Source organism: Periophthalmus magnuspinnatus, chromosome 19, assembly GCF_009829125.3.
Source record: "Periophthalmus magnuspinnatus isolate fPerMag1 chromosome 19, fPerMag1.2.pri, whole genome shotgun sequence".
In the NCBI taxonomy this organism is placed as follows: domain Eukaryota; kingdom Metazoa; phylum Chordata; class Actinopteri; order Gobiiformes; family Gobiidae; genus Periophthalmus; species Periophthalmus magnuspinnatus.
Window position 1 is genome coordinate 14555348 of NC_047144.1, and position 20531 is coordinate 14575878.

The 20531-nt window shown below is 39.2% G+C and overlaps 1 protein-coding gene across 1 annotated transcript in view; it reads right to left on the reverse strand.

Annotated features, from left to right (window-relative positions):
* Positions 1-19986, reverse strand: part of sdk2b (sidekick cell adhesion molecule 2b) — a 599022-nt gene extending 579036 nt beyond the window's left edge. The window contains exon 1 of the mRNA XM_055229370.1: positions 19890-19986. Coding sequence (XP_055085345.1) covers positions 19890-19977 — 88 coding nt within the window. The 5' untranslated portion in view covers positions 19978-19986. The remainder of the gene's footprint in view (positions 1-19889) is intronic.
* Positions 19987-20531: the final 545 nt, after the last annotated feature.

Sequence of the window (20531 nt, forward strand, 5' to 3'; positions counted from 1 at the left end):
CTAAGATTTATGGCTTAACAGGTCTGTCAATGTAGCGCCGTATATTGATAGACCTATAGATAGTCCCCATCAGTGAAACGAGATGAGGCATTGACCAAACACCGGTACATGTACTCTCTTAATGAGGACAGATTAAGAACGATTTAGCCATTGTCTCCAATCTATTCTTTTTCCCTATGGTTTAACTTAACTCAGGGACCGCGTTTTACCTCTCCTCCCTGTCCCCTCCAACCAATAATGTTGTTTTTTTGTTTTTTTTTCCAGGCTTAAGCTACCGCTGCACACTTCATCACCCAAAACATCACCCGGAGGGAACGGCAATTACAGGGGTCAAAGGTTGTTTCCCAAGCCCCCCCAGCCAATCCGAGAGCATTTCTATTATAAACACTGCATGAGGTGCCACAGGACTCCCGAGGCTCCAGTGTCAAGCTAAGGTCCATGCTTATTTTCGTTGGGCCAAATGAGGGATGTAGCAGGTAAACAAGTGTGGAGTGTGGAGTGGTCCCCGCCTGTTGAAGCCAGCATAATAGGCTTGTCCGGGAGCTGGGGATAAGATCAAGTCAACTAATCAAATGTTCAGCTGCAGCCTTACTATTCTGGAGATCATTACGAAGGGCATTCTCAAGGGACATGGACAGCAGTGGATGACAGCGACAGCTTAGTTTTAAAGAAGAGAGCTTACATAACAGTCGAAAAAAAGGAGATGACTACACACCATTGGAAGATTTCTTTTTTTTTCCTCATTTTATTTAATAGAATCTGAACTTGGCATGGGATGATACTGAAATTTTATGTGACGATTATCATGGCCAAAATAATTGCAATAAACGATTATATCACGGTAATGATTTAAGTTGTTATGGATATGAATAATTATGATTTAATTATAATATTAAACAGAGAATATTATGGATGAGCAGGGCCGTCAACTGAAATTTGGAGGACCGGGGCAATAAGCCTCACATTACCTTTGTTGGCGATTATCACGATTATGCAAAATGTGCCACGGACGATTATTGTCAACCGTTTTTATCACAAAAAATGATAGTATTGTTTATTGTCCCATCCCAACACTGAATTAACTGACAAAAAAGAGAAGAGATTTGCACATTTTATAAAGTGAATGTCTCTAAAGGGCACCACAAATCATCAAAAACAAACTTAAAAAGCACTGGTGGAGCAATTATTGTTTTTTTAAGACTAATGTAGGAGCTTAGTTCAACTGTTTAAGTGCTGAAACACCAACCCAAATATCAGCCCAGGCTAGTGCATATTACTGTTGTGTCCTTTAGCAACACACTTCCCCGCACTGTTTTGAGAATCAATGGTGTACAGTTGCAATTAGTGGTAGCTAACTGCTGCCAACTTTGAAGTAAATGAATAATGCATGGATTTCTAATGTAACTTTGAGTGCCTGAAATAGTGTTTATAACTATGGTGGTATTGTTTTAGGGTACTGCAAAAATCACAATGGAAGTATAAGGCCTTTTGAGCGCAAAAGACCAATATGATATTATGGAAAATGTTTTTGATCAGTGCTAAGCTAACAAAGCTAACACACTTGACCATTCACACACACAGTCACACAGTGGCTCCCTCTTTTCTGCATCACTCAAGGAAAAACTAAAACTATAACATAATTGTGCCCACGCCAGTCCAAAATGTCCATCGTTTAAGAGAAATCATTTTGGCCACTACACCTACCAATGAAAAGTGCATTTACTCCTTATGTCAAACTTTGCCAACAGCCTCACCAGGAACATAATCCGACATAATCCCCAGATTTCTGATATAAAAAGACATGCTTTGTAGTTCCTGAAGAGCTTAGCAACATCAACATACCAGCTATCGCCAACAAGTACATCACAGGTGAATTCGCCCACCTGCACGTGTGATCCCTGTGGCCTAAGATGAAAATGCATTAGTTTGATATAAAGCCTGTTGTACATATGGGGGTTGCACAGATAAAGCTGTAATTCCTGAGTAACTAATCCTGGCTGCTCCTATGTGGAGCTGAATGATCAAAGAGTGGTTGAGATTATGGCCAATAAAAAGAGGCAAGGAGCGCAAATTATCCATGAATGTCAGAGGAGCAATTAGGAAAAAGGGATATACAACGATCAAAAGTAACTGGAGATTATTGATGCTATAAACCGGGTAATACTATGACTATGTCCCATACATACAATAGACTAGAGTTGTCAAAAGTAAAAAGTGGTCAAGTATCAATACTGAGAAAGTCACATTCACAGGACAGAAATGAGCGTTTCCTGAAAAGCTTTAGAATGACCTTGAGCTGCATCAGAACAAGTATAAGACACATAGACTAGTACACACCCATGGACCACTATGGAACGTACTGGACGACTGAGGGATTACACAGATACATGATGATTTAAAAGAAAGTTCTATGGTTATATATATACTTCAATTTCATACAAGAGATATAATTTTGGAAATGTTTTGACTCTACCTAGCCAAGAAAATTAGTTTATTGGTTTGGAAATGACCGGTACTCATAAAAAATAAAATTAAAAATCCATTGGTTAATTGGTTCATCATCAAATGGCACCTGGCTTTTTGGATTATTTTGGTTTGTATGTTTGTATTCTCCAGTTCTGTTTTGTACATAATCCATTTGCCCATTTCTTGTGAACGTTGGTCCGCTTATCTTCTATTGCCAAATGATTTTCTATTTCTCTGTTAAATCCACAATTTTGTAAAGCCCTGTGAAACGACCACTGTTGTGATTTTTGGCTATTCAAAAATGTGTTAGTTTGAAGTTTTGGAATCATTATGAATTGCTACATTAGCCGATTTCCTTTTTTAAAAAATATTATTTTATTTCATTATATCCCATTCTCCAGGAAAGCTTTTACGATGATACAATTTTTATTTTGGTTGAAACTCAGCCTGCCACTTTCCAAACTAAACACACAAGCTTTGTTTTCCTGTAAACAAACAGTGTTGCAGTATTATAGGTCACTGCGAACTCTCTCCTGTCCATCAAAAACGCATTGTGCACTGTTCCGCGTGGACTGGGTGGCCTCCTTTCCCCAGTATAACCCACTGTGAGAACACTGCCCAAATTAATAAACATGGACAGAGAAAATAGGACAGGCCTGGCAACACAAGCTCCACTCCATTGTGCCATGTTCCAGACAGTGGGCAAGATGACAGCAACGTGAAGGGAGAGCAGCCGTGAAAAAAAGGTTTGCTTTATCTCAATGGAAGTCTGAGGTCTTGTTGAGCAGACTAATGGAAAAACAGAGAAAGGAATATCCAAAATACTCGTTTAAGGAGTTGGTGTGGGGTTCGCCACCTGCTTGTCTCAATGGAAACATCACCGCTTTATTGATCTACAACAAACACAGGTAAGCGACAGGACCGGGTCAAATTACAGGTCATATTTGTGGAGAGGCAATCCTGCTCGAAGCATTTTTGAGTAATGAAACACCTGGAATTGGATAAAAGCAAGGTAAGTGCAAATCCATACTGTGGAACATTTCAGGCAAAGCAATCGCATCGCCATGGAGACGCTTCTGTTAAGGGGCTTTGACACGTACTTAACAGCACTGTTCGATTAAAATGTTATTTACAAACCAGAATGCAAGAAATTGCCAAAATCAGCAAATCAATAATGTAATAATAAAAGTAATGATTTGTCCCGGAAGGTGTATAAAAAAAAATGTCTTGAAAATTAGACACTTTCATTAAAAAGTTACATGCTTGAATTAAATGGAAACAACCAACGTGGAAGTGGAGGACCAACTGTATGGGGTTCACACTAGATACTAAATAATAAGACTTTAGGAGTACTACAGGACACTACTCTCTATTATTATGAATTGTTTGATATTTCCATAAAACATGTTCTAAAGGGTCGGGGATCAAATTCATAGCTTTTCTAGCTGTGTTGCTGGTGTACCAACTCAATGCATTAAAATAATATTAACATTTTGTAAGAACTGAAAAACCTTTGAATTCTGCTAACTACATTTTAAGTGTAGCAGCAATGCTATTAATGTACACTGTCCCTGTCAAATAAACCAATAAATAAATAAATAAATAAGATAAGAAAATAAGCGACGGGCCAAAGCAGGCATCAGGAGCAGGTCTAAATACAGGTTAGTGATTTAGGCCTGATTATGCACCTCATTGTCACCTCAACACCCTCTCACAAGCCTCTAGCACCCTTTTTTATCTGCGCCAACTCCACCTGACCTTATCTTTGTCTGGGCATTAAAGTATTAACGCTAATGTTAAAGCTATTTGGAGTCAAGAGCCACAATCTACATTCCCCCTTGAAGTCTCATAATCAAACAAAATGAAAGACCTTCTCCTAATGTCATTTCGTGTTCTGGGACATTAAGAATTGAAAGCAGTTTTTGGAATATTTTCATTTTGTCGGCTCCTTTCTAAGGTCACAGACTGAGTCATCTTTTCTGATCTAATGTTACAACATGGGGCGACTATTTCTTATTATATTTTACCTGATAGTCACAAATACCTGGCAATACAATACGACACATTTTCATTTGGCATGTTTGAATTCAATTTTTTGTAAGGTGAGCTTTTTCAATTACAGGTTAAAAGGTGCACTATGTACATTTTCTAGTGGAGTCTCCGCCACCGGCTTGCCTCTATGGAGATGTTTGATGCTTTGCTTGAACAGGGGTGTCCAAACTATGGCCTGGGGACCGAATGTGGCCCGCAGACAAATTTTTATTGGCCCTTCGACCTTTAGTTGAACTGGCCCAATTGATCATAATTAGTACTTTTTACGGCAAATTTGAGTAATCCAACCAGTATAACTTAAATAATATCACACTGCATTGTCATACAGACCTAATATTAATATTTCAAGCTTTATTTACAGTATGAAGTCAAAACTATGTTAAATGCACCATCTGAATCATCCAATTCACTTTCTATTGAAAAATTGCCAGCTCTCTCTCCATAACTGCTGCTGTCAGACTCATCATTTTGGTCTTAAAATGTTCGTATTAACCCAGTCTACATGAATTTGTTTTGTTTTTTTCACTATTGTGTCCATAAATAAAGAAATTAGCATTTATAACAGACAGAATAACAGACAGATAACAGACTATCAATAGAAAGTGAACTGGAAGCAGAGTCGATGGAGCCTGAAATGCACCCATGATCACTTCCCTGTTTGTAATGTATAACAGACAAGGCACCTTCTTTCCCCACACTTGTTCCCACTAGGGTTAGCAACAGGTTTGTTAGCACCGACTCCCTGCTAAACCAGATGATAACACATGATTCTTATTTATTTTTTTGCTAATTTCTGTTGCAACCCCTAAAATGCAATATTCACAGTTCAAAATCACTACTAACAACAACAACTACAATGAGATATATTCAGGCCTGGTTCAGGTGCAGACTTGCTGAGTTAGTCTCTTGGATATTGTCAGTAAATTAGACTGAAGTTGCCATGTTTTTGGATTAAATCTTGATAAACCTTAAACTAAAAAGGCCTGACACAATTTTGAACGTGTTTCTCCAGCCTCCTCCTCAAATTTGCACGGACCCATTATTACAAACACCTTGGTAAAATGAGGACAGCGCCTGCTCAGCACACTGCATTGGGATACACACTCATCCTCAGCTCTGAATAATGGGGGACACTGTGTTTCTTTGTGCTTTGTCTCCAAAAGTAAAGCACAATGTGAACTTTTTTATTAGAACACAATTCGACTACGCAGACGGAGACATTGAATATTCTGTAATAAATGGCAAAATATTGTGAAAATCGGGTGTGTTTTAAGGGTAGGGGAGGAAGTACACTTGGAATTTATAAACTCAATCGGTTGGAAAGTAGTAAGATGAAAAAAATTTTGGAAAAAGAAGAAAATCAATTTGAAAGGCTTGGTTAAAGTTGTAAACGCTATTTTGATACTACCACAGTCACGTTACACCACAGGGATAGCTAGTTTTTGATAGCTTAACCAGGAAAGGTAAGAAGTAGAGGAGACATTTTCATATCAGAGATGTTATTTTGGCAATAAGAAAAGCAGAAACACCAAGTAAAAACCCACCTCTTCTCCCTGGCATTTAATTCTAGCTAGACAGAATATCATCTTAAGTTGTATTTTAAATGTGCTATATAAGTGAGATCGAATTGAAGTAAACTTTTTGTGTCAATATTGCCCACCCCTAGTACAAACTATACTTCATTGTCATGGGAAGTGAAATTTCTACTGTACATTTGACCAAATCAAAACTGCTTTGAGTTAACCTATTTCGCATGCATAAAGTTGAGGGGGGAAATGAGCGATCCTTGAGGAACCCCACCCAGAAACGAGAAGAACATATAAACTATACACAGAAATGCAGAAGTATTACAAATCAGCTACTGTGCTGTTTGACCCAAGTAATAATAGGTAAAAGTATAGTGGAAAAAAAAAAGAAAAGAAGTATGTTAGTAGTTAGTATTTAGTTACACCATTTGATGAAGAGCGTGTATTGCAGTAGTTAAGGTCAACCGTGGCTTATTGGTTTTCACATACTTTACACTTAGATATCTGTGTAATCCCTCAGTTGTCCAGGTATGATCTCTCAAATTTATTCTTTCAGAGCGTTCGCCCCGTAGCTCTGCCGGTAGCCATAGTCAAACTAAAGAAAACTGTGGAACATTTGAACCATGCACATCAGTCAGAGCAGATATAAACTAACTTTGTTCTTATGGTCCCTACTGTACAACACACTGCAATACAAGGTACATACGTATGCCTGGAATACATAATAAAGGTGACTTTTTACTGGTTTGAGATGAGTCAATCTTATAGCAATTTTACTCCCCATTTTACTCAACAAATACATTTTCTGTATGGAGCTGTCATTTCTCTGGCATGAATGTTCCACAATACAGCATTGAACTTCTCCATCCCCATGGAAACAAGAAGACGATGCCACCAGGCCACGTTACAGGTCAGATCTGAGGAGAGATGGCCACACTCTCAGGAAGAATGCATGTTTTGAAGGTATTATAGAGTCATAAAACAATTAATTTAATGTCATATGGTGGAACATTCTTGGCAAAGCATTGGACACAAGCAGGCGGCGGACCTACTGTCAGAAACGTAACAGCCGGTAAAACTGGTGAAGCTACTCTATCAGCTGCTTTTTGAGAAGATAGAAAAACAGGTTGACTCCAAGGAACTTTTAAAATTTTCTAGACGAATCTTTCACCTGATCAAACTCCTGCACAGCAAAATTCAAAGCGCCCTTTTGAACAGTTTCTCCATTCTTTCACTATACAACTAGAAATTCTTCACAGCGACCTCTTAGCTTGAATGCAGCGAACAATTTTTTTCCTTCTTTTGCAAATGTTTTCACATTGTACCGCAGTGGCTACCGGAGCTCTCTTGTCTGTCAATTACGATGAGTGACAAATGGAGGCATTTGTAGTCTGGAGACGGCCAGTCAACCCCACTGTCTGCACGAATCACTCACAACCCAATCACTTTGTGTAGCGACGCTCCGTCCGGCTCTGCTTTAGCCCCCCCACCACCACCACCCCTCCCACCCCGCCCCCCCTGCTCTCCGCCCGGGGAGACAGATAATCCCGGAACAAGACCTCACCGAGACCACTTACATGATGACATCGGTGTAATGGCTATTTGAAAAGTTTCTGATTCAAAGAGCATTACAAGCACAAGGGATCATATTGTAGTAATGAATTGAACAGATTATGATAATTTTCTAGAAATACAGAGGAGGAAATGTTGCCTTCTCTCTCAGTGTGTATCCTTAGAAAAATAACTTTAAAAATTGTAAAAAGACAGTAAAAGTACATGTTTTTATCTACTTCAAATAGTATATAGTGGGTAGCATAAGGAATAAGATCTCATTTTTGATCACTATTTCAAATGTCAAAAGTACTGTACTTAAGTAAAGTACAGATACCTAAAATATACTTTACTTAAGTACATTTTAAAGTGGATTATTTTTACTTTTACTTTACTACATTTGAGAGCAGCATCTGTACTTTCTACTCCACAATATTTTTGAACACAACTGAAAAGTAAAAGCATTTTTTGTTACAATTTGAGACCTGCTGATAAGTTCACAGTTTGAGGAAAAATATGCAAATAAAAGCGAAAAAGGGAAGAAAAAAAAAAGGGGGGGGGGGGGGGAATATATTCAATTGAACAAATCTTTATCAAAATCATTACATTTGAAGCTTCATAAGATCTAAAAATTTCCATGGGATATTTTCACTTTTTACTCTTAAAATACATTTTTAAACAGGTACTTTAATACTTTTACTTCAGTATATTTTTCATGTGATACTTTTTTGCTCCAATATCTGTACTTTCAGTTAACAATATTGAGTACTTCTTCCACCACTGCAAATGGCAACTGCTGCACGTACATGGGTATCAGAACAGTACTGTCTCATACCTAGGCCTCTACAAACTGATTTGTGATATGAAGCGAGTGGGATTGGTAAATTATCTCTCAAATGTTCATGCTCCTGGAAGAGTTTAAAATGTGTTCATCAACTGAATTCTGAAAACACAAATCAGAAATAATCAATTACTATCAAAGTAAATAACCATCATCACGAACAATCTGTTTTTGAGTTTGCTCGCCTCCTGCCATCTGTAGTATCCAACCGCAGAAATAATCGAGATAGAGTAAATATTTGGAGCTTGTATAATTATTTGAGGCTGATCTCAAATGCGAGTAAAAAGACAACGCTACAGAAACGAGGAGGTCTACATGAGTTAGGCACAGGCTCACTTGGTTGTTAAAGGTCTTATATAACGCAAAATTGAGCTTTTAGCCATGTTGGAGCCACAGTGGAGCACTTCCTGTATCACCACATGACATCACAAGGTGGAACAGAGTGTTTTCTGTTTGAGAGAAAAAGCAGGGTTTGTGTGTTAAACATGTGTGAATGAAACAAAACACAACTCCAGGTCTGTTTGCGATGAGGAAACAACATTATAACATAGATGAGAAAATGACATAACACGGGCCCTTTAATGAAGCTAAATATAATGGACCCAGGTGTTGGAGCAGGTATCGACTTCTCCAGGGAAACTGTTACAAAAATAACTGAACAATGAGCTGATAACGTCTCAAATGAGTGTCTAGTTTCGATACTAGTTTTAGTATCGATTAGCATCTGATTTTCAATACTTCTGATCATTTCAGGAGTGTAAATATATTATCAGTCCTTTACCTCCATCACCACTTAAAAAAAAAGAAAAACACACACAAAAAATGACCCCAAAAGTTTCATTTCCAGCAGTGTTACCCTGAGCATCATGAAATTGATTCCCGGCTCCAACAATTCACCACTTTTCGCCCCAATCGCACTACCTCTTCTTCTCATTGCTCGACATTTTTTTCCTCGTTCACATTACACTTTGCAGAATAAAACAAGACGTTTCATTATTAATTATTGTATTTCCAAAACCACCGCCTTTGTGATTGCTCATTTCAACCATTCAAATTGCAATTTCGATTCAATTGTGAATTATCTCGCGTTCCTAATTCACATGTATTTAACCAACAGCATTAACTGACATCTGCACACACAAAAAAAAACCCACTGAATTCACTTTAACATCTTCCTATGCCAAGAACAGCCCACCATCTTGTCATTCTGGTGCCAAATATCTATTCTTCAGACAGCTTCTATACAAATAATGCTTGAAGCGAGGACAGCGCGCTATGGTCCAGTAGACACACATTCAAACTGTTTTGGATGGTGGAAAATGGTAAAAAATCTCAAAGAAAACAAAAGATTCTCTCCTCTTCCCTTGCCAGACTCTTCCTGAAAGCGTCGGCTGTCTCGTTGAAATATTCTGCTGCCTGTTGATGATTATGTGCCCTATTTTGTACCCTCTGATAAGACTGCATCCAATTTTGCCTCTTCCCACTGGAGCATTCGAGGGGTGCTTGCAAAGTGCACGCCTTTTATCCCCACTGCACAATTTCAATTCAATCTTCTAAGAGATTCGAAATGAAGATGACATCCTTGACTTCGATTGCCAAGTCCAGGTCCATGTCCGATGCAGAAAAGCTTTCCGAAATAAAAGTTAGGAGAAATGACATCTTGAATTAACCTGTGTACAGCGTTGGAAGAAGAACTTATGCAGAAGATTATGCAAATAAAAAAAGGATTTGTACAGTATTTGTACTTCAAAACCAATATTACTTGCGTGAAAGTAGTTCCTAAAGACGATACTGAGAAGAAAAAAGCTTTGAGTGTGACGTTCAAACAGATTCTGCCACTACTGCGACTACAGCTACGAATACTACAACTACTACTATCTTAACTTTCCCACTGAGGTGAGATAATACACATTTATGAGTAAGAGAATCCAAAAGGAGTTTCAAACTATACGTCACGATAACAAATTTTGAAGCTTGATACATTGCTACAAAGAAATATCACGATAAACGATCAAATTTAAACTACTTTGTCACTGACGCAATAAAAACTCAGCAATATAATCCCAGTAAACAATTTTTTTTTAGACAATTTCATTAAAAAGCATGAGCTACAACAAATAAATAGCACAATGAATCAATAATTAGTCCTGGAAGTGACTTTTTCAACCCTCTGCAGCTCCGATCTTACTGTATTACATAAGAAAATACCAGAAACTTACCTATAATTGCAGCAAAAACATGCACATGATAAACACTGAACCTCAAAATATATGGTTCCAGTTTTCATATATTGAACGATAAGTTGATATAGTCATTATTGTGTCTACTTTTTGTCACTCCTGAGCCTTTATAAATGTTTGGACATGAGCTGTTGTGTGGTGCAGGGTAATCACATGTTATTTCATTACTGTTTTCTTTGTGAAATTAATTAAACCACTGGATTGTTGAGAGTTCAAGTTTTTAAACGGGGTATAGCCTGTCCAGACTGAGTTTACCCAATCTGACAGTCGCTTAAATCAGCCTGTTATATCCGTCAGGCTTTAAACCAGACTTATTCTGCAAAATGGACTTTTCAGAGCTTTTATGGTTGTTTCTCCTCATGATTTACTCTCCTGAAGTTGTATTTGGAGTGATTCATGTTTGAGCAATCTTTAACCGCTTATTTTCAAGACGCCATATTGCAGATCAATTCCCGATGTCATCACCACCGGCACACGCCCACTGCTCTGTACTTACTCCGTTATCTAATTTTATTTCCTTAATCAATGATACGTGCAGAATTCAGCGGCGTCACCTCGTCATTTTGGTACAAATGGGAAAAAAAATCTGCTGCTCGCGAGTGTGATGCACAGCTATTCATAGGAGATGCTGACTCTTTGTTGCGACGACGTTTACGGCGACGTCAGCTCCCGTTGGGCACCGCCGTTTTCTAACATGGAAATCAGCAGACTTGTTTCTTTTAGATGAATATTGTGATTTAAAATGGCCAAATTACAACATAATGATCCACGAGTGTCATAGATTTTAGCTATATATCAGACATAAGTATAACATGGCGTCTGTGTTACGCAAAATGACTACAATAATTAGAGATTGACAAATATGGTTTGCTTTTCCACGATTAACGCAGATACCGATGCAATGGTCCATAAGCGATGTCGATATTATCATGCTAAAACGTGCAATTTCGGCCAACTGAAAAGCAAGAATATCATTTGCTCGGGAATTGCAAAGTCAGAAAATATTACTTTTTGGTTTGGTTTAATTTCTTTCAAACAGAAAAAAACTAAAACGCTGGACAAATTACTTCCGACCTCTGCATTTTAACATTCTAATCCGTCTTTGTAATGCTAATCAACATGCCACACCTATGACAAAAGTACTCACGCTTCAAAGTCCTGAACAAGTAAAGCGAAGCAGGAGTATGTATACCCAACATGACAAAGCCCGTCTCTGCTAAAACCCCCTGCAGTTTGAAAATAGCAGAGTTAGAAATGACAAAACCAGCGGGCGGTGCGTGGGCCTGTCTTGGTACAACTGCGGTGAATGAATGGGCAGAGCAGACAGCCTCTATAACTGTCATTTCAAGCTAAACATCCTGAGTACAGACTGGGGAGGGCAGCCTGTTTTAGCCCATTTGAGAAAGTGTCTATGTGTCAGCTGCCAGAAATAGGCCCGTCCAGAGTGAAGGCAGGAATTTAAGCAAAGAAATGTCACCGGTTTTACTATTTGAGACACCGCTGGCCCAGAGAGTGATGGTATGAAAAGTTAGATATTGGAGTTTGAAAACATTTTGGAACAATAAGCTAACTAAATACGGGAAAGCAATCCTGGGAAAGGTTTAACGATTTGTTCCGAGTTATTCCCAATGGAGCTCAACAGTGACTGCTCGCTCAGGTTTCTGAAGTAAATTTGCCATTCACGTTTCCCACAGACTCAAAAAAATGTGTGTTCAAAGACAACGCGGAGGCTAACCAGCTACGTGCTAACTAATATCCATAACGAGGTTGTTTTAAATCCAAAAAGGCTGTTCAATACGCTATAATCTGCTAAATGCTTTGATATCTTGGGGGTTTATAGAGTTTCAGAAACAGATTTGTATTCAAAGACATCGCGGAGGCTAACCAGCTACATGCTAACCAACTACATGCTAACTCATATCCATAACGAGGTTTTAAGTCCAAAAAAGGTGTCTAAAATGCAATATTCTGCTAAATGCTTTAATAACTCAGGGGTTTATAAAGTTTCAGAAACAGATTTGTATTCAAAGACATCGCAGAGGCTAACCAGCTACATGCTAACCAGCTATGTGCTAACTAATATCCATAACATGTTTGTTTTAAGTCCACAAAGGCTGTTCAAAATGCAAAATTCTGCTAAATTATTTGATAACTTGGGGGTTTATAAAGTTTCAGAAACAGATATGAAATAAAATGATAGGTCTTGTGGTCATTAGTTGCCACGCAGCTGATCCTGAGCAAGCTTTCAAACGTTTAATATTAGTTTGTGAGGTTTTTTTTTCAGAAAGTCTATGAGAAAAATGAATTGGAAATGTAGTTCAGAAACCACGGTTTGGGCGGTCACTGTTGAGATCCATTTAGTCTCAGTTTTGATGGATTGTACAAGTGCAAACGGACCTAGAATGACCAGAGACGTTCCTATTGACTCAAGACAGTCCCAGTTTTGAGCCCTGTGTCCCCTGTCCCAGCAGATTTATGCAAAGCCATTGATTTGTCCTAGTTTTACACAAGAAATGTCCCAGATGACCCTATTTTGATCAATTTTATACCTGCCAACAGTAGAGAGGGGAATATATTGTCATTTGTTCAGCTAAAATACAGAAAACAGTGCTTGAAAATGAGCGTAAGGCAAAAAACCCCCCCAAAAAAACAACTTGTGACTCGTTAATGGATAATGATATGATCTTTTCACAGTTGTCTTTATTTTTATTTATTCAAAATTTTACCAGGAAAGTCAATTGAGAACAGCTTCTTATTTGCAGTCACAATCTGGCCAAGAGTCAGCATTAAACAGCAGAATCCGATCATGAGACAGTGAAATATTTGGAGACTAAAGATAGAATTTAAATATTATACCAACCATCCCAACCCAAATGTGGTCACATGAAACGCAGCCTAAAATTCAATCAGGACTTTCCAGGAAAACGTAAAAAATACTACTCTTTACCAGCAAAAATATCAAATTTAAACTACCTCAGGGTCAACAACTCAAGGCTAACGTAACTAACAGTAGCTAGCGTTACTGTAGTATTGTTAGCTAGGTGAATGAAAATCATATCTTGTGGACAGGTAATTAACAGTGTGAATTGTCCTGTTTTTCTATAACAGTAACAAACAAATGGCCATCTAAATATAGCCACTATTTATCACCAGCGCTATAGCATAAAATGATTGGACTTATTACTGTATACATATGGCAGTTATGACAGCAGTTGATGCACCTGATGTTCCCAATAGAGTTGCGTTGCTCAAATTTCTCAGCCGGGACAGTCAACCCATGGATCATTATGACATTTTAAATCACAATGTTCATCTAAAACGACTTAATAAAAGAAATGGATCCAGTGTTGTCCAGTGGGAGCTGACGTCGCCATAAACAACAGAGTCAGTACCTTCGATGGATAGCTGAAGATCACGCTAATGAGCAGCAGATTTTTTTTAAATTTGTACCAAAATGACTACGCAACACTGATGAATCCTATGTGTATCATTAAGAAAAGTAAATTGAAGAATGGAGAAAGTACAGAGAAGTGGGCGTTTGCTGATGGCAGTGAAAACGGGGATTGATTGGCAATATGGTGTCTTGAAAATAAGCGATTAAAGATGCACGGATGACTCCAAATGCAACTTCTGATGAGTAAATGGAGAGGGAAAAATGATTAAAACATGGTTAAAAGCGCTAAAAAAGGTCGATTTTGCGTAATCGGCCTGTTTTAAATGTGTTTCTGGTGGAGTCAGCCACCTGTTTGTTTCCATGGAGATGTTGTTTTGCCTGGGATGTCCCAAAGCATTATCGATACAAACTACTGAAACCAGCAGGCCAAGCTACTGGTTTAATCCGTGGAGAAGCGAGCCCACTCACTGTAAGAATGCATGTTTTTCGAGGATTTCTTTTAGCAATGCGACACTTAATGCTTCACTGCGGAAAGCAATAACATTTCCATGAAGAAGAAAAGTTTCATAGCGCACCTTTAGCCCCTGTATTACAAGTACTGAAACTTTATTTTTGCCATGATGGTGTATACAGACAAACACAAAATCTCTCCCTTGGGCCCAGCTCTACAGCCTCTGCCCATCGTTAAAAGTCGCTTCAGTTGAGCGGTCATTAAACGGTGGAAAAAGTCCGCGGCAAAGACACGTCCATCCAGAAGGCATCGCATCGGCCTCATCACGTCCTTTAATCATCGGGCGAGAGAGTGACATGGACAACAGCCCACGCGGGGGTCGCACTTCCAACGAGCGCCTCTTCCAACGGTCTGAAGAGAGTCCAATTAAATCCCACGTTTTCTGACCCACGAGCAACGCCGTAATGAAATCTGAGGCGGGCGGATGGTAAAAGCTGCTGCCGGACGAATGCATAGAAGCAGAGGAGGAAGAGGAGGAGGAGGAGGAGGCAGCCAGACAGATGCGCAGTGAAAATGACTGGCCTGGTTCACCGCCAAGTTCAATACGCACACATACATACACAGCCACAGTCCCGACAGAAGAGAAAATCAGGAAGCATCACTCCGCGGCTGTAAATAATGGTTTGGGTTGCGAGCCCACCTGCTTTGCAAAATCAGCAAAGAGAAAAAAGAAGGCGAGAGTGTTTTGAGAGGCGAAGGTACGGCAAAGTGTTGTTTTTTTTTAAAGATTGCATAAACATGAGATGACATTGGTCCAGTGGATTAACTGTTTGTCAGATAATTGTGTGCGAGTGTCACTGTGTTTATGATGTGTCCTCTGGCAAAAAAACCTCCTCCACGTTGCCAACGCTGTCACAGTAAGACAAGACAAAGGTTAAAAAGTGTAATGCAATACAAATAAAGTGCACAATCTGAATTTGGCGATCACCCTATCTCGCAATGGTAATTATGTATACGGTGTTATAGCTATGGACTTAAATGAAATCACAGCTAAACCAGTTTCCAGTGCCTAAAACATAGAGGACACATTCTTTTTTCTCATTTTTTCTCTGTATATGAACAGGCCTCATGTGTATTCATTCACTGAGTTGGCATGGGACGATATTTAAATTTAGTGTCACGATTATCACGGCCAAAATAATTGCGATTAACGATTATATCATGGTAATTACTAAAGTTGATGATAGTTTATAATGTTATTGATATGAATAATTATGATCAATATGATATTCACTTTGTCATCAGTGAAAACAACTACAATCTAACAGAATATTCTGGATGAGCAGGGCCGTCAACTAAACTTTCAGGGGCCAGGGGCAAGAAGTCTCACGTGGACCCCCCCACTAATACAAATTCATAGGAAGAGAGTCCAATTCTGGGCCCCTAAACCCCGGGAAAACAGATGCCTTTGTCACTCCCCGTTGACTCTCCTGTGGATAAGTGTTTTTTTTTCAGCACATTCTGGTGTTGCAATGGTGATTATCTTTGTTGCCGATTGTCACGATTATATAAAATGTCCCACGAACGATTATTGTCAACCCTTTTTACCACGATAAACAACGCTGTACTAGCACTGATTCATGGTTGGATGCAGGTGCTGGGGTTTAGGTAGTGACCATTCAGATCAGAGAGAGTCCTTTTAGGTTTAGATCAACAGGATTTCAGCTTTGAAACTGGCAACACAAATGAGAAACTCGTGTGAGGCTCATTCTGCTTTCTGATTGGATAATTGCCCTGTGAACCAAAACAATAGATTATAGCAAACAACTTGGTCATCATGTCTAATGTTTTTATAATTAAGGATAAATCAGCATTACAGTTGTTACCAGAGGAGCTGGATTTCACTTGAACAGGCCTACTTTGTATCTAGGGACACAGATTGGTCATGTTTGTGGGATTTAAAAGCTAAAACTTACAGTTCCCTTAATCGTGCAATTTAATACACACATTTACAACATGGAGGCGGAGGTGTCTGGCTCAAGGACACAGCAGAAGTATGCAGTATCAGCTGAGATATGTCATCCCAATGTCAGCCCAGTATAGATAATAATACAGAAGATAAAACTGAACATTTCCTGGAGCTCCAAATGCGCTGTTCCACCTTGTGATGTCATGTAGTGGTAGTTTTCAAGTTAACAGCTCGTTTTACCTTTTGTTCAGTAGAGATTGACAATTCTAGTGCTGAAATTATCCTTCCTTATCATCCTAGTGAAGTTGTATTTATTTTTTTTTATCACAAACTTATTACAAATATATAACAGTAAACAATGTTCTTTTGTTTTCAGGCTTTTGGGTTTGAACAATAGTTTAAAGAAATTATATAAGAACAACAACAAAAGGGATTTAAATACAGCAGGTTTGAGTTTCTGGTTAGAGAATTAACAACAATGATCATGATATTTTGAGAGGATTAGGATTAGATTCAATACGTATATCCTTTTTTTTCCCCTACATCTTTTTCGAAAACAGCAAATATTCTCTGTTTTGCATTATATAAAGAAGCTGCATGGAGCACTTCCTGTATTACCACGTGACATCACAAGGTGGACCAGAGTGTTGACATCCGCAGGGTTTGTGTGAATGAAGCAAAACACAACTCCACATATGTTTTTGATGAGGAAACATACAACATTATAACAACGTAATACGGACCCTTTAAAACTGATCGAAATTACCCCACATATAAATAAACGAGAAGACAAAAACATAAACTTTTGTTACAGTTGTGCAGTAACTACTTGAAGATATAGTGGACCACCAACGTCGCAAATGTTAATCCCGGCGACACCGAGCATTACGCTATAAATGTCACGCTTCAGATAGGCCTCATGAATGATGGATATGTGCTTTCCATGTTTGTTGTTTATTTCTTCCCTCCATCTCCTCTACATTGTATTATTGACTCAAAACAACTGGGGCTTATTGGGTCTGTCTTGAGAGGTAATACTCCCTCCTTTACAGTGGAGACTATGGCTGAATTACAATTACCCTGCAGAGAAAGAGCCAGGGGAACTGAAGCCCTCACCAGTAACCACGTGCAAGGAAATGGTGAATTCTTCAGTTAGCGTGGACGGAATGAGAAAACAGGGTCAGAAATCAGAAATAGTTTTAGTGGTTCTCATAACTTTTCCAACCAAGGACGACTTCAGAGATACTTTGGGAAATATTTCACTTTGAAAAGCCAGTTAGACATGAAATTGAAACTAAATAAGACTCGCGAACACAAAGAGAGCAGAATGTAATGCAGCCAGGATGAGGTAAAAAAAAACATGTGGATTATCAGCAACAAAACAGGACGAAGAAAATATCATGGACTGGATTTAACTTGGGGTTTGCGTTGGGTTAGGACTAAAACCAGGACTAAGAAAACATTTGGAACAACATAAAACTTGAAGATTAACTTTGGTTAGGAAGGAGGAAGAAACTGAAAGAAAGTAGAATGTAACGTAACCAGGACTAGACAATAAGTCCATGGAAACACAAGTGGACTAAACCAGGACGAGACGAGGACTAAACCAGGACAACGCCAGGACTAAGAAGATAATTTGGACTTCATAAAACTTGGGGTTAAACTTGGGTTAGGAGTCAATTAGAGTCAATTAGACCAAAAAGAAAGTAGAATGTAATGCAACCAGACTAGACAATAACTCCGTGGAGACGCAAGTGGACTAAACCATGACTAGACCAGGACTAAAACCAGGACTAAGATAATAATTTGGACTTTATAAAACTTGGGGGTTAACTTTGGTTGGGAAGGAGGAGGAGACCAAAAGAAAGTAGAATGGAACGTAAAACAGACTATAAAATAACTCCATGGAAACACAAGTGGACTAAACCAGGACTAAGAAAATAATTTGGACTTTATTTAACTTGGGTCAGGAGATAATTAGACAGAAAGGAAAGTCGAAGGTAATGCAACCAGACTGGATAATAACTCTATGAAAAAACAGGACTAAACCAGGACTAGGAAAGTATTTTGGACTGTATAAAACGTCAGGGATACTTCAGCCAGGATTTAATTAGACCAAAAAGAAAGTAGAAAGTAATACAGCCAGGACTATACAATAACTCTATGGAAACACAAGTGGACTAAATCAGGAGTAAGAAAATAATTTGGACTATATTTAACGTGGGGTTAAACTTGGGTTAGGAGTAAATTAGACCAAAAAGAAAATAGAATGTAATTCAACCAGACTAGACAATAACTGTGTGGAAACATCAGTGGACTAAACCAAGACTAAACCAAGACTAAACCAGGACTAAAACCAGGTCCTAACATCAAAACAGTGAGATAACAAGACACCAGCAAACCCCTTTTAGCGACATCTATGGCGATTCCAACTCACAGATATCCTGACATTTCGATCACAGTTTCAAACACATTCAAATCGTAACAGTGCCTTATATTTGGACTTATTTTTTTTTAGATAGAGATAGAGTTCGGTTAGAAATTTGCTGTGGTAGCGTCCCAGCGATGTCAACGTTGTTCTAAAACAAAAAAGTACTTTGATTCATTTAATGCACAGAAATAAACTATGAAAACAAAAGACAAAACCAGGATCATAACCATTTTTTTCTTCTTGCACGTGCATGTTTCTACACAGGAAAAGTCCCATATCCATTTCCCATCGTTGGGCTTCATGTTCCTCCTCTGTGAGCAAAGCCATAGATGAACGCCTGATGCTTTCCCGTAGCTTTAATAATACCAACTCAAACTGCCTGGAACATTGGAAGACTTCGAGATTACACTGAGAAGAGAGAAACTGCCTTGAGGTTAGAGTAGTCGCTCTACTGGGCACCACACGCACTTCAAGCGCAAAAAAAACGCATGGGGATTGAACTACCAACTCCCATAGCGTGCCCCAGCAAATATAATCTACTTTAAACGTAAGTGCCTCGTATTTCTTCCACAAAGCAAAAATAAATTCCCAGATAAGCTATTGATTATACAGCTTAATTGCCTTGCGTCTGCGTTGCGCGCCTCGTATCAATATGCATGTGTTTGTGTGCGCACCAAGTTTAATTTCCAAAGAAGGCGCCGGATGAATTCATTAGTAGTTATTAAGCACATTAACATTTTAAGAGGCGTGCTGAACTGACATATTTGCAGCACATGTTCCCAGCTGGAGTTACTGTGAAGTGAGGGGATACTTGGGATTTTTAACACCAGGATAAACACATATATAGGTTGCAAAAAAGACAAGACAAGCAAAGAATTGACATCGCAAAAGCCAAAAACAGCAGCAGCAGTAGACTCTTGGGACGACAGGACCCCATTCATTCCGCGTTTCTGTTCAGTGTGTGTTACCTTGAGCTGGCGTGGAGCGGATGAGAGACGAGAAAAATAAAATCCATGTTGCGCGCCACATTGATCTGCCCCAGGATCCCGCCGACATGGTCCCAAAGGGTAAGCGCGTGCACTGGAGAAGAGGGGAAAGAGGGGGACAGGGGACGACAGGACAACAAGTGCCCGGTGCTGAAGACGACACTGTCCAAACCCGGGGTCCCTGCTCCCGTTTTTGTGGATTGTCAAGTCAAAGATGAAAAGCTTTCCTTCTTAGTTCCTCAGTACTGCTGCTCCAAGAGAAATATAGTCCACAGTGCGCGTAAAACAACTCTTTTCCTCGTGTTTTATCCCGCTCAAACTTCCCTTCAGGTACGTACAGGCTCTCGCTGCGCCGCGCCGCTGTTCCGTCCGTTTTTTTTCCTAAAGAGGACCGTCACACTCGGAGAGAGGACATATCCACTCTCTGTGTAAAGTTGCTCCCCTGCAGCGCTGCTACTGTCAAGGTCGGCTCTTCAGTTTGACAGTCCGAGCCGTGGAGAACTTCCTCTGCGTCCGCGCTGTGCGTAAAAAGCTTGATACCGGGAGAGGAGAGGAGAGCAAAGTTGCAGCAGAGCGCACGGTCACAGAGCCATAGCCGGGCGCGTGTAGACCGGTGCGGAGCCA